This window comes from Pyxicephalus adspersus, chromosome 7 (genome assembly GCF_032062135.1).
Source record: "Pyxicephalus adspersus chromosome 7, UCB_Pads_2.0, whole genome shotgun sequence".
Taxonomy (NCBI): domain Eukaryota; kingdom Metazoa; phylum Chordata; class Amphibia; order Anura; family Pyxicephalidae; genus Pyxicephalus; species Pyxicephalus adspersus.
In genome coordinates, this window is record NC_092864.1 from 18,547,004 (window position 1) to 18,562,023 (window position 15,020).

General features: G+C 40.4%; 1 protein-coding gene across 1 annotated transcript in view; it reads left to right on the forward strand.

Annotated features, from left to right (window-relative positions):
* Positions 1 to 12,017: 12,017 nt before the first annotated feature.
* Positions 12,018 to 15,020, forward strand: part of NSMCE1 (NSE1 homolog, SMC5-SMC6 complex component) — a gene marked incomplete in the record, with an annotated part of 13,023 nt that continues 10,020 nt past the window's right edge. Inside the window, 3 exon segments of the mRNA XM_072417748.1 lie at positions 12,018 to 12,132; positions 13,897 to 14,022; positions 14,943 to 15,020. Of these exon segments, the coding sequence (XP_072273849.1) occupies positions 13,911 to 14,022; positions 14,943 to 15,020 (190 nt within the window).

Below are 15,020 nucleotides of genomic sequence, written 5' to 3' on the forward strand. Positions count from 1 at the left end.
TTCCTTTAAATTTGTATACTTTCATTTATTCACAAATTCAAACATATGTGTGGGGTAGAGGGGTAGATGAGCAATGGTGACTACATCTATTAGTAGTTAGTCAAAATTAAATGGACTTGTTTTTGTAATGTGAAGACGTTTTGCAACCTATTCAAGCTACATCTTCAGCTCTACAAGTGTAGGAAAACCCAGCATTTATATCAATACATCACACATGTATACAGAAGCTGTGTGAATATAAATACTCTGGTATTTCCAACACTGGCAGAACTGAAGACCTTGATAAATGAGAACGTTCAAGAGAGATGACTACTAGACTAACTACTAATGAATCCACTTCTATCGAAATACTAACCTACAAAAAATGGTCAAAGAAAGTTGTTCAGCATGAGTTATTTTGTAAAACTGAGTCTTCCTGTTTCCTAAATATACATTAGAGGATGCAAAACATTAAGGATCCATTTGGATCTATTCATTGCACTGTTCTTTCTAGCCTGTTTGATCTTGGCGCACCCCTCAGAATTTTTCAGTAGCCACCTGGTTGTTTTTGGTTGATTACTGAAAAGTTGGATCACAATACAGGGACACTGGACAGTGGAGACATAATCCAAATATGATAAAAAAAAATGTTACATACTAAGGTGGTGGGTATTTTAAAGTTGGAACAAAGTAATTGGGGCGGTAGAAAACTGGCAGAATTATAGGGAATACTGGACACCTATGGCTACAACAACTAGGACTACTAAATTTGATTGCCCTGCCCACTTTTTGACTACAAGGCTACAGCCTCTTTCCACATTAACAGCCTCTTTCCATATTAACATGCTATTGTTGCACATTAATGTGCATTCACAAAGGCATCTAATTCCAAACTATTGGGACAATGCACTCTATTGTGCCCAAAAAAACACAAAGCCTTTTTTCTAATTTACAGCACTTCAACATACCAATGCTGTATCATGCATTGTGGTGATCTGAAATGGGGTGCATGGGGGTTCCCTAATTATTTTTAATTCTATTCAAATCAATGCATTTATGGCATAATAAGTGTGCACATGTAATCTGAATAATCTTCTAATGATTAGTGATTGCTAATTTATGAGGTATATAGATCCTCAAATGCATACCCTGCCATCAAAGTTATAGACTGAAGGCATACTAGATGAGATGATGTTCAGAGACTACAGACTTGCTAGAATTATGGCTGAATACTGGATATGTTCTGTAGAAAACTGTAAGAGACAGACAACATGTTACACTATCACTCCACCTATTTGCAATTAAGATTACTCCAAATATTCCTTTAAAGGCTACAAAGCAAGTCCCCTGGTATGGGATCAGGGCTATGAACTGTGCAGTAGCCTGTATCTTGCAGAGAGAGAATAGAGTCATACATACCTGTATTGTTGGGACAGGTGAGTATAAATGAAATACTCTTCTTTTGAAGGGCTCCATTATTTGCAAAAGGGTCGCTTAAAAGAAAAGGTTTTTCACTCTGATTTAGTGCTTATTTTTCATACACAATGCAAAATATGAGGAAAATAACCATAATATTTTAGGTATATGGTATAGAAAGTAAGCTATGTTGTGGATAGTAGATAATATATCTCTATAAGATATAAGATAATATATCTCTATAATAACAAGCAAACTGAGCCAGTTGAGTCACAGTTTCTCCATATCAGTTTACTTCAGACAACAAGGGAAACATACCACCACAATGATGTGAGAGACTGAGAAAGGTATTCAGAAAATGATGAATTCAAGTTATTGCTCCTAAAGATAATTCTACAAGGTATTGAATCTCGGGTGTACTTAGTTTGATCACACATGGCTTCTCCATTCCTAATTCTTTTATCGTAAATAAATAATAACACTGTGGAATCTGTTGTGTGTTGTTTTATGCCTGAGGTTAATAAATAGATCTAAATAATTTTGGAATCTGCAAATGGTCAGATTATTTTTTTAATTATATATTTGTATTTATTTATATACATAGCTTTATATATATTAATGACTCCAACAGTTATTGAGTGTGCAAGCTAGACCATTGGTGCAGTCTGCCATACAGATATTATCCTGTCAACCTAAGCTAGCACTCACATCTCTTTGCATATTCAAAATATAATGTTTAAAAAAAACTTGGCTGATTTTTCAATTCACAGCAAAGTTGAGGATCTACAGTATTTATCCAGACTAAAAGATGTTTGATTTTTTAACCTCTTCCAATGGTATAAAGTTTTTGTATTACATATCAACACCATATACCTAAAAGTGAAAGTGTTTATATCAATGCTGAAACGCATTTGAAGAACAACCTGAATGAAATTCAACACCTCCTTCCTCTATTGTCCACAATTGGTTCTGTGTTTCTATTCCTCAAACTATCGCCTTTCTTTCCTCAAATTACACATGTTTATCATGTATGCATGTGTGTATTGAGAACCTAAACTGGTGAGCTTCATCTTTCTGTTCTCTCACAAGCTCACGTCTAATTCCCACAGTTAAACAATAATATTGTACACTCTTCCGTATGAAAAGCCTATAGGGGTAATATCCATATGAAAAGCTCAGTTTGAAAACTGACACATGTATACATACAACTTACAAATTCAATGTACATGTGCAGTATGTTATGCCACATTCACTCATGTTAAAATCTTGCTTGCTTTCTAGTAATCATTTTTTGCCACAAATGGGAAAACTTTCAGGGTTAAAATGGATCTACACAGTACTTGCAGAAACACATTTTATTATATTTCTATTCACCAATAACTATCAGTCCCAAAATTTGTTCACTTTGGTGTATTTTACCTAGCAAGAGCATGTCAGTCCTAGAACCGAAGTCTATTGGAATCTGGAAACCCCCTTTAATAAGGGGCCCCAAGATATTCACCCCCTCATTCTGTGGAGTGAGTACAGGTGTACACATCACCCCTTACTCATTCCTAGAAAAAAATTAGAAACTACACAAAAAAAAATCTTTATCATTCATTTTTTACTGATATTTACAGGGTGCAGAAATTCCCAAAATTGAGATCCTGCAACGACCTGCCAGGAGCTCCACCCAGCTGTCCAAAGCTGATGTGGTGGGGACAAAAGGTAGATGGCCTAAGAGAGTAAAAAATTTAAATCTGGACAGGTTCTCACTGGCATTACTCTACCATTTCTCCACTGCAGAATGCGTTAATGGGCTCTTTGAAAATCCTTCAGATCTATTTGATACTTCTTTAGCACATGCTCCCTCCTTATTATGTGGTGGTCTGGGATCATGAGCTAGGATAACCTCCGGAGGACCTACAAAAAACCACTCATAAAGCTGATGTGGCCTGTATTGTTCAGAAGAAAAGCTTCAAGGTCATGAGATGTTTGTATAGATGGCCCTCTGTCCTAAATAAATGTCTCCTCAGTTGGAGAAGTGGGAAGGAGACAGGCACTATGCTTTCATTTATGGTAGCAATGACCCTCGATTTATGGTTTCGGGACCTCCTTTTTTTGGCTTTATGATAGGGTAATGGAAGTCTCATTCCCCTTAAACCTGCAATTGGGCTATTAGTGATTGTTCGGAGTACAAACACGTACGGCTTGGGTAGCTGAGCTTATATACAACATATAGAGGAGCTAACAGCGCAACTTCATGATCGTACCACTTCCTACATGGAAGCATAGACAGTCTGGTTGGTCTTCGTTGGGTCTTCGAAATATTTAATGCACAATAATTGAGTGATGGAATTTTCTCTTTTTTCAGTTTGTCTCATGTCCTGAGGTTTTGCGAGTACTTCCTATGTGGATGCCTGTCCTTTCTTCTTTTCTCTTTTCCAGGTTTTTCATGCTACTGTATTGATGTGTTTCTCGTCCTAGTACTGTTTTTTGTGATATGATCAAGCCTAGTACTTTGTACTTGTCAACATCATACCAATGACTGTTGCATTTATTTTATCAATAAGTTTGTATGTTCCTACTATTTGTGACATAATATTTTTGTCCTCTTTGTACTTTTAATCCCTATATTTTTATATTTATTTCTCGATGTAAAAAAAAATCTGGCCCGGCTGAGATTTGAAAAGATTGGCATTAATTTGAAAAATGCTGAAGAGGCAATATGTGCAGAAGAGGAGTGAGGAGTGTATGACAGGGGATAGTATATGCAGGATAGGAGTGTAGAGGCTATGACAGGAAACTATATGTACAAAGAGGAGTGCCGAAGGTATGGCAGCACATAGTATGTGCACAAGAGTTCTGAGGAGGGTAAGACACTGGCCAGTATATGCATGAGACGATTGCAGATATTAAGACAAGAGGCATTATGCACAAGGAGGATGACGGCAGGCAGTCAGACTGTAAGCTTATCAAACTAGTGCCAAGAACACTGCAACAAAAACAGAAGTAATGTGTTTTGGACACCAAAACTAACGTAGAGAATTAGTGGGGCTTGTGTTATGTAGTTTAGGAACAGTGGATGAGGTGCAGGGCTTTGCTTTCAGGAGAAAAGGCATGGATCTGATATTAGAAGCAAGGGAAATTGGAATGATGTTTAATGAAGTGCATTGAAGGCGTATAAGGAATAATCCCACAAGTGCTGAGAACTGGGCACTGAGGGATTCTTTCAAGCAGGCTGAGAAGTGAAGTGGCTTCTGAAGGGTTAGTAAGTGGCATGCACGGAGGGACAGGTCCACTAGGGGGCGCTGCAGCTTGTATGGAGGTGGTGTGAGCCCTGGGAAGGGCCAAGGCGCAGAGTCTAAGCCATAACCAGCTTTTCTCCAGAGCCTCTGATGGTGAGGATGTTGCGCTGCTGGTTACGGCCAGGTTGCAGTCCCTGGGCACACCAAGGTGGGCAAGTACAGTCCAAAGAACACAAGGCAGGCGGATAGTCGAGGAAAGCTGGGGTCGAGGCAGGCAGCAAACAAGAGAGGTCAGGTCACACGCCAGGGATCCAGGAGACAGACACTAGTGACACAGGGGCCCCTGAAAGCAACAGGAGGCACAGGTGACTCAGGGATATCCACAGACAGACATGAACACTGGAACAGCACAGGGAAGTTGAGTGGGAACCAACAGACTAGACAACGAGGGTTTAACACAGGAGCTGGACAGAGGAAACACTGAATTGAGACACAGGTGACCAGGAACTAACTCACAGAACTAGGGGCTCCAGACACTTTGACAAACACAAAACACCGTCTGTGAGCTAACTAAATAGCCAGGGCTAATGAAGAGGCTATTTCCTGATTGGTCAGCGGATTGGACAGAGTTGATAAAGCTTGGAAACAGAAGCATTCTGACATAGATACGATATGCATGCTAGGAGGTTTCTGGCTGCTCCTTCTGCCCATGCCGTAGATCGGAGCTTTTTCTTTAATGGAGAAAAAGAAAAAGGAGATCTCACGCATGCGCAGTGAGATCAGCACTCTTTTTACCTATATACCACAGGCTATGTCACCCACTCTCACGCCTGCTGAGTGCCAGATAGGGTGACGTAGGCAGAAGAATGGCAAAGAAGATGGTGGCGTCTGGCCAGACGAAGGAAAGGCGCAGGACCCGATCCAGAAAACCACCCGAGGGATTGTACGAAGGAAGTGAGTTTTTTTTTTTTAGTTTACTTTCGCTTTATTCTGGAGGACTCCAGAAGAGCTGACTCACAAGTGCTGCTTTTCAGAAATGTGGAGGCTGTTATAAGTGTACAAAAGGGGGCATCTTAATATTAATACCACAGAATGTGCATCATTTTGGGTTCTGTGTTGAGGTCTCTGTATACTGTGGTATCGAGCAAAATTCATCTTCATTGGGGAAAAATAGTAACCTGTGTAAAGCATATGTAAAATAAACCTCACAAAAAACATGTGGGAGTTAGGTATAAGTAAGCCCGCACAGTTATAAAACACTAAATATCATGACACGTACAAAAGTCCAACTGTGACAGGTTCCCTTTAAATACAAGTAAAGTTTTTCAGGCCTAGCCTAGTAAAACCTTTCACAGCTGCCCTGAGTAAAATCTCTCTTTTTTAGATAATTAAAAAGCTTACATTAACCATTGACTATAGGTATTTGTATAATAAAAAACCCGTCTACAGGAAAGCAAAAGCAGAACTAAGTTGTGAAGATGCTAAATTAGGAATAGACCCCTGCATCACATGTAAATATGAAGCGGGGACTTTTTCACTTCTAAAGGAAATGACTGATTCAGTTAATAGTTATCTGCATTTCAGGCTTGGAGTGCAATATGTTGTGGTTTTAAAGTAAAGCGCCATTCAGAATAAAGAAAAATATATTACAAAGTAAAGTAATAAAACTACAATACAGTGTGTTTGTTTCTTTTTTATGGATTCTAATAGGTGCTCTACTGATAACACTTATAACAAGTTCTCCTATGGGAAAGTTTTTGGGGTAATTTTATGACATTTTTTAACAGGTAGGAAATGTCAGTGACTACATAAAATTAATATTAGAAAACCGATTACCAAAATGAACGAATACCACAAGATGACCAATGATTTGTCCTTATCTAAGACAATGTGATCTTGTCACAGTACTGTGAGAACTCAAAATAGTTGTGTGGATAATGTAATTTTCTTATGTTGTGTGGATAATGTAATTTTCTTACCACAAAACAGATGCACAGGTATATGTGAGTTCCGGGGGGTTCAATCTGAATGGCACCCCGGTTCACAATCAACTGTGAACTTTCACCATCTCTTGGTTGTTATTCAGCTCAGATCTCTACCGTACACACCTGATCTCCTTAATGGACTTCAAAGAAAGGTTGCCTGGTTTGTATGTTTATTCTTGCCCTGGATAGAGGTCTGTCTTGCCTTGGATTATTGCTGTCTATTGTGTGGACTGAGTTTATCGTCATCTTTATCGTTAGCCTGGTTCCTATCGATCAACCACAACTCTACCTGACACAACCATCAGCTTGCTAAATCTGCTATTATCTGATAATTGCTTTAATATCTGACTTACATTGTTCTATCTTCTCACCTGCCTCTGGTCTACTGTACAATTCTGGTATTGTGTGAGACTGATGTACAGTAAAAAAGAAACATGCATCTGTGCTAAACAAACAACACACGATGCAAATATAAATATACATTCATTGCATTATGATATGTTGTACTTTATTTACATTGAGAGCCTTTATAGAAAGATGGCTGTTAAGTCAGTTCGGTAACATGGGGTTCTTACATCTTTCCAGAAAAGATTCACCTTTAGTGAAGACGTGCTTTAAAACACCCTGCATCCAAAAGCATAACTCACCTGGTCAAATACTTACTTTCCTGTCTTCCACCTTCTTAAATGTGTGGCCCTGCCTGCACAGCTTTTTAAAAAAAATATTTCATGGCTGGCTTCTGTTTTTCCTACTCCTGTGCACCATAGCACAAACTTTTCTAACTGGTGAGCTATACTCACGGCAGCCTTCTGCTGTGCATTAATGTACAACTCATTTAAAAGATTATTATTATAATGACCTATAGCTAAAAATATCGTGCACAAAGAAATGAGTAAATGAGAAACAACATATTCCTCATTGGACAGCTATAAATCAGCTTTAAATCAGACACAACAGACAAAGATCCTTTGTCATGTATTGAATGCCTAATAAGGAAAACAAAGATCATATACATTTTGTAAGGCAACAGATAAAACAATAGATTTAAAAACTTCCAAACAAATCCCTTAGTTCCCAGTATTTATAAAAGAGATGACTGATACATTTTTTAAAAATTTTTTTTACCAAGGTTTAAAATGTGTGTGCATGGGGGAGGGGGGTACTTATTTATAGACTGAAGCATCATTTGAAACTGAAAACTAAAGTATGTTTTAATTAAAATTATAATGTGCATGTACTTTATAAAAGTACAATTTGGGTTGAGTGTAGCAATTTCAATCAAACATTAGTATTACATGAAATACTGATTTTGCTGTAGTGAAACTCTCAGATCTCCTTTTTTTTCTTCAATCCTCACTTTTACTTAACGATGCTACCAAAGAAGTCCAACCACAGGTATGGACTGTCAACAGGAAAACACATATTTCTCCTTCCCAAGACCTGGTCCATCTAGAGGCCAGATTAAATATTTGCCTAAACACAGTCTTGCTTCCATAGTAAAAGTTTCTTATAGACCAGTGGAAAATCAGACGGGCAATCTCCCTTCTGGCAAATAAAAGGCACCATGGTGTGTACAACCCCATTGGTATTGTAGGCACAGTTCCACACTAGAGCCTAGATTTCTGTAGCAGTGAAACTCCACTTTCAAGTTTTCCTGACCCAGGAATCGATGGACCTGGTGGTTGAACCTTTCCAAATGCCTATCGTTCTGTTCCCAGGTCCCCTTCCTTGTCTGCTCTGCTGCTCAGCAAAAATGTACAGGTTAGTATGCGTGCAATTTTGCACAAGTCTTTATGCCCACAACACTATGCGCATATACATGCTAGGTGTGATTCATTATAGATGTGAATGACTGTACACACACATGTGCCATATGTGCACTTTGGGCTCTTTAAGTCTCCTCTGGTCTGGCAGAGATTGCTGAATCCTCAGTGTGTTGACGCACTGCTCTGCACAGGTGTTTTCTGCCTGACTGACTTCCAGGATGCTGACCTTGGGCTGCCGTGATCTATGTCTGTCCTTACTCTGATTTCTGTCAGCAGCCTGCCCTAAACTTGGCCTGTCTGTCAGTCTGCTTACAACTACCCACCTGCCCTGACCTCCGCATGTGTGTCACCACACCTTCTAGGGTGACCGCAGCTTGCCTTGTACCCATCTAGCCATCTGTACCTGCACCTAAGTCATTTTATCCTGCTTGCTCTTGGTGGGATGAGCCTGTGCGCTGCGGTCTGGTGACATCCTTGCAGCAAAGCAGTCTGTTGGCCACTAGAGTTACCAGCTCATCACCCAGGTGTCACTTAGATTCTGCAGCTTGTCTCACAGGTCTAACCTCAGTCACAGAAGGGACCGTGACATACATATTTGGACAGAGACAACTTTTTTCTAATTTTGGTTCTGTACATTACCACAATTAACTTTAAATAAAGCAACTTAAATGCAGTTGAACTGCAGACTTTCAGATTTAATTCAGTGGGTTGAACTAAAAGATTGCATAAAAACGTGAGGAACTAAACCCATGTCACCTTTCAGAAAGTGAAGTCCTTCTGCTCATCAGGTGGACTCTGATTACAACATTACCAGTAAAGAGCTGGAAAGCCCTGTCAGGGGCAGTTATTCCCAGAGTCTGGCCAAGTCTGCCAAATTAGAAAGTATCAAATGCGTTGGAGTTGAGGGCAGCTCTCTAGGCTCTGCTGGGCTTTCAGCATTTAGTTTAGGACAGATCAACTCCAGACCTTTTATCTGCCTAATTCATAATGACATAATGAAGGAATTGCCCACACCAGCCCATGAAATAGCCTTTGAGTCAATTGTCCAATTACTTTTGAGCCCCTGAAATGAAGTGATTGTGTCAAAAAAAGGCTTTAGTCACGGTCCCTTCTGTGACTGAGGTTAGAAGATCTGTGAGACAAGCTTCACATGAGGTTATCTGACAGTCTCTTTGTTTTTACTTGTTTCTGTGTTATTGTTTGTAATGACCATTACTGGTGGTCATTACTGCTCCTCCATTTAGTCTGGCCTCACACTTCATGCAATGCGGTGGATATTCACTTCTGGGATGTGAAGAGCTGGTGTGTTGTCCTTGTCAGGGTTCCTGCTCCTCCATTTGCTATTTAAGATACGTTGAACTACTTTTGGTGTTTTGTTGTTCTTTTGTTGTTACTAGGCCTCAGGGAGACGCTGGTTCTTTCATCAGGGAAGGAACCAGTAGTCTCAAGCCCAGTCACTATTCCTAGGGCAATTCAGGGCTACTAGGGCCTAGGTTCAAATGTATGAATATTAAAACCTTCAGGGGATATTCATGCTGACAGGAGTCAGGGCTAGGTTAGTTTGTCCGTAAGGGTGACCGTGTCCTTCTCCCTAGCATTTGAAGGCCTAGTCCCTTATATTTATTGTTCTGTTTTCCTCCCTTCCCCATTATCCGTGATGATTTATGGACCTAATTGTATAAGCTGCAGAAGTTTGTATTAAGGTTTCCATGTCAGCAAGCCCTGGGGTCGGAGACACTGATGATGGACTGGTAGATTCAGTTGGAGTATCCTTTTCCTTCTTTGCCATTAATTTACCAGTTCCTGAGATGACTCTTAAAAGAGCTAACATTAGCCCTAGTCATCATTCCTAACTAGCCCATGGTACCTCTTCTGAGGAAGCTAAGCATTTGGGATCATCTTTGGCTCCCATCTGGCTGTGATCTTCTTCTGCAAGGTCTTCTGCTCCACCCAGCTCCAGAGAGGCTATGCCTATCATCCTAGATTTTGAACGGCAAAGGTTTATTGCCTTAGACTGCCACCCTGTTAAAGAACTGTGCAGCAGCTGCCCCACAGGTACACTAAGAAAGACTTAAATATGGGCCTCAAAATATGTGCCTGCCATCTTGGCCTTTACTGGAATTTGCTGAAGCAAGAATGTGCTGGCAAATCAGTTGTTCAAAGCAGTCCTGAGAATAAAACGTCTTGGGAAAACAAGATTTCCTAAGTGGGATGACCCTAGTGCTCCACTTTCTTTGGTCAGATAGCTTCCAGCTGTATGAACTCGCCGAGACTGTCCCAAAAGACATCCTTTCTATTGGCCTTTGCTTCTAATAGAAGAGTGCCTGAAATAGCGTCATTGGGGGCTGGAGAGAACATTTCACCAACTTTTTTTCTGGAAAGGGTGGGCCTGGTATCAGGGGTGTTGTGTGGCGAGCATGGGTGGGAAGACCGTGCCCATCCTTATGTTGATCTTTTTGGTGGTCAGGGTCAGGAGTCCGAGCCAAGGACCATGTCTCCCCTATGGAATTGCAGGCTCAGGGTGTTGGGTGGGTTGTCTCTCTGAACACAACTCTCCCATCCCAGGTCTGAGCCTGTGGGTAGGTTCTGGTATCATGACGTCACTCTGGGGGAAGTCACTTCTCTTATGAGTGACACATATGCAGGGGTGTATTGGGGCAGGCACCCCTGCCTTGTATGCTGACCAGTTTACATCCAAGTACTTCAAAATTTCCTGTGAACCAAAACATTGTCTTTTTTTACCTTCTAGAAGCGTAAGAATAAATACAAGAGTCAGACAATCTCTTCTTTATACTCTCTGGTGTCAACAAGGAAAAGAAAGTGTCACATAGAGTAATTGCTTTTTGGATCGTGTGTACCATCACCATGGTTTACAGGTGTAAGGAGTTAGAGGTGCCAATAGGGGTAACAACTCATTCTACACAAAGTATATCTTCAGTATGGGAGCTGGTCACGAGTCTTTGTCAAGTAGCAACTTGGTCCTCTATACACACACCAGTGGGAGACATAGCAGTGAGCCTTAGTGCAGAACTGACTTTGGTCTTAACCCATCAAACTGGCCATTGGAGCCCCTTTTAGCTGAGGAAGGTCTGGGGCCCTGGTGCAGTGGCACACTTTGCCAGCCCTGATGTACATGCTTGCCATATTTCAGCACCATACACCATTACACCTTCTTTGCCCCCTCCCTGCCATTGACCTCTTCTACAAGGACCTGCACTGTACCTATGCACTTCTATGTTAACTTCCACTGTTCCTGCACACTCACATTGACCGCCACTGACCCTTTACACTTCTACATTGACTTTTACTGTACCTGAACATTTTTGCAACTTTTTTTATTAACTTGTGTTTATATAGTGCAAACATATATACTTTAGGAGTCAAACCTGAATCATGGTGGTAGAATACATATAAATTGAATGTAATATCAGCGCTAAATAAATCTTTTCGAATATTATTAATATTAGTAATAATAATAATAGTGTTAAAAATTGTCCCCAATGTTGCAACACTTGGTAAAAAAAAAGTTTACTATACTGATCACGTGTCCCAGGTGTTACCATTATTCTGCAGTAACATATCGCCATCTAGCGGCAAAACTAAAAACTGCACCTTATCAGACTACAGCCTCCATGCTGGTAGTGCGCATGTGCAGTGTTCGGTTCCGTCTTCCTTTCTGTCATTGGCAGCTGCGGCATCTGTAGCTTTCCGTCTTCCCGCCATTTTCTGAAGGAGCTTGTGTTCCTTGTATTTGCTGTGGTGAGAGTGGTTCCTGGGGTCTGTGTGTGACGGGAGTGGTGGAGGGGGGTTTACATGTTACATGTTTATCATAACGGTGAACATGTTTGTATTATTATCCCCGTCCTTATACTATGCGCGCGCCTGCTCTAGGGGGGCGGTGCAGTAACTCAGAGCAACCAATCATAACCCTTTTCACTGATGTAGCTTGGATCTGATTGGTTGCTAAGGAGCCGTATGTATCGAGCAACCTATTTTTATTGGTTTGAAATAATGGCTGTCCTGAAGACTGAAATGTATATGTAATGTATGATATGCAATATATATGTAATGTATATGTTATGTATATATTATGTAATGTATGTGTTATGGTGGCAAGGCTGGGCATTTTGGTGGGTGCCATCGTGGCACAGGGTTATATTTTGGGATATATTACCAGTAAACATCCCCTTTGACCTTTCTTGATGACATATTTATGGTGGAAAGTGCACCCTTTAGTCACCATTCTTATTCTCTCACAACTCAGCCATCAACGCCAGACCCCTGCCAACCATCCAATAAGGAGCTTGTCATTGCCACATAGTGTACAGCACATGACACCTCAGCAGCCAATTAGAGGGACCCAACATGGTCATGTGATTGAAACATCAAGATTTAAATGTGTGCAGGAAATCACATGGTCTGTCTGCAGACTGAAGGCTCATCCATAGATAACACTGCCTGGTCCTTATAAACCAAAGCTGAACTTGTACTGTTTCTGCTATGTTTATGCAGTGCCATTTACAATGAATGGAATGTATGATGGTGGCACTCTGATTGCTTGTTTACACCACATGGATGTATAAAACTGATTGTGAAACCTGCAGCCTCCTCTGATATACACGTCACGTATCCCAGGAGGCTGCAGTCTGAATCTTCTGCGCATGCTTGGTGTCGGGAATACGCGTGCTTTTTGCTATTGTAAAAAATGTCTCACTCGTGCAGCGATATGGCATTTTTACAATTTTTAGGAAGGTGCACTAACCAATCTCATGGGTGATGTAGAAAGAACCCCGAAAAAACAGTGGCATCACCAGTGTCAAGCCCACATCAGAACAGGGAAGGGAAGGCACAGGACCGACTAGACTATGATCACTTAATGCTTTCCTGCTATAAAGCTTTTTTTTTTTTTCTTTACTGAAAGTCTTGCTTTAGATTCGCGCACTAAGTGTCTCACCTAATATGACATGTACAGCAGTCACCGGATGTCATTCATGGATCCGTCCTGACCAATGGAGAACGACAGCTATACATGTCAATGGAGAAGAGTAGGGGGCTTGTTACTCATTCTCCCTCTTCCCTCTCTATAGAACAGAACAGGCGCTGTATGTACAGTGCTGATTTATTCATCTGTGACTGTCACTGAAAACAATCATAAAAGATTGTAGATTTCCATGTGTACACAGTATTGCAGTTTGTTTTTTTTTTTTTTGCAGCCCTGTGCTAGCGTGCTATAGAGAAGGACTTTTGTGTGGAAGCTGTGGTCTCTCAGCAGAGGTCTGAAACAAGCTGTACGGACTCAGCTGGAGGCATGTCAGACCCCTGCAGGGAGAACCCAGGAACCATGTAGTGTCTCACCTATGGCCCCATTGGGAATGATTGGGGGTGGAAGTGAGTGGTTGAGTACTGTCAGATGTCTAAGCCAAATGTATTAAAATAATGTCTGCAGTAAAGGCAGGAGATAAACGTGAAAAATCTTTATATATTTCCAATTCAAATATCTGTTTTTATTTATTTTTACACCAGTTTTACAGAGAAAAATGGCCATGAATGAAAGTCACCAGAGATTCCTGCAGGTGTTGATGTCCCATGGCATATTAGAAGCTTCTGTAGTAAGAACATTGCACCGACATTGCTGTGAGGTTCACAAAGGTCAGTGCGTGATCTCTGTCATTTTATGTTTTATTATTGTAATGAACTGTGTACAAAAATATTATCACACAACCAGTGTGATTGTGAAAAGGAAACTCGTGAACTTTGTACATTAATACAGTTGCCATGCATGTAAATATCTCATGTAGACATGAAACTAACCTGTGTTCCTGGTTCTGTAAAGAGAATCGGATCACAGATGTAAATTTTACTTAGCACCTACAAATCCATTAATCTCTCCTTTATAGAAGATGGATGAGATAAGATGTTTTTGGGGTCTCTTTTAACCATTGATAGCTCTTCCCTCCGTCATATTTACATATCATGACCAACAAGCAGAAGCACACTGATATCATTTGTGTTTTTTCCTCTTGTGATCATGTTCGTTATATTTGAATGAGAGCAAGAAATAATAGGGCATAAAATCGTTACTGCCCCTCTTTCAGGTAATGTTATGAGAAAAGCAAAATTAAAGGCAGATAAACATAAATATCTTAGCTTTCCTGGTTCTCCCTCTCATATCATCACTTTATAACTTTTTTTTTTTATTAAAACCTTTCATTTTCATTCCCTACATTTCCTATGTACTTCTCTATGCAATGCTAGCAGGTCATGGCTAATGGAAGGGGTCAGCAGACAGCTTCCTGACAACATTGCAGCACTCTGCACACAGCTTACAGTATATTAGGGTGGTCATTATGAAGAATGTCAGACTTACAGATAGCCAAAAAGACCATTGGTGTCTGATGGAAGAGGCACATCTTGATCATTGCTCATGGAACCCCTAGCAACATTTTTAGGAACCCTGAATGAAACTCATTGCTTTAGTTTACCAGATTATTTATTGACTTCCTTCAGTTTGGTACACAGCATCTCATTCTTATACTCTTGATGTATAATGCATATTTTTTGTTTTTCAGTGCACTATATGCATGACAAGCTGGATGACTTTATTTCAATCATCAACAAACATTTGCAGTCTGTGTTCATGCAGATTA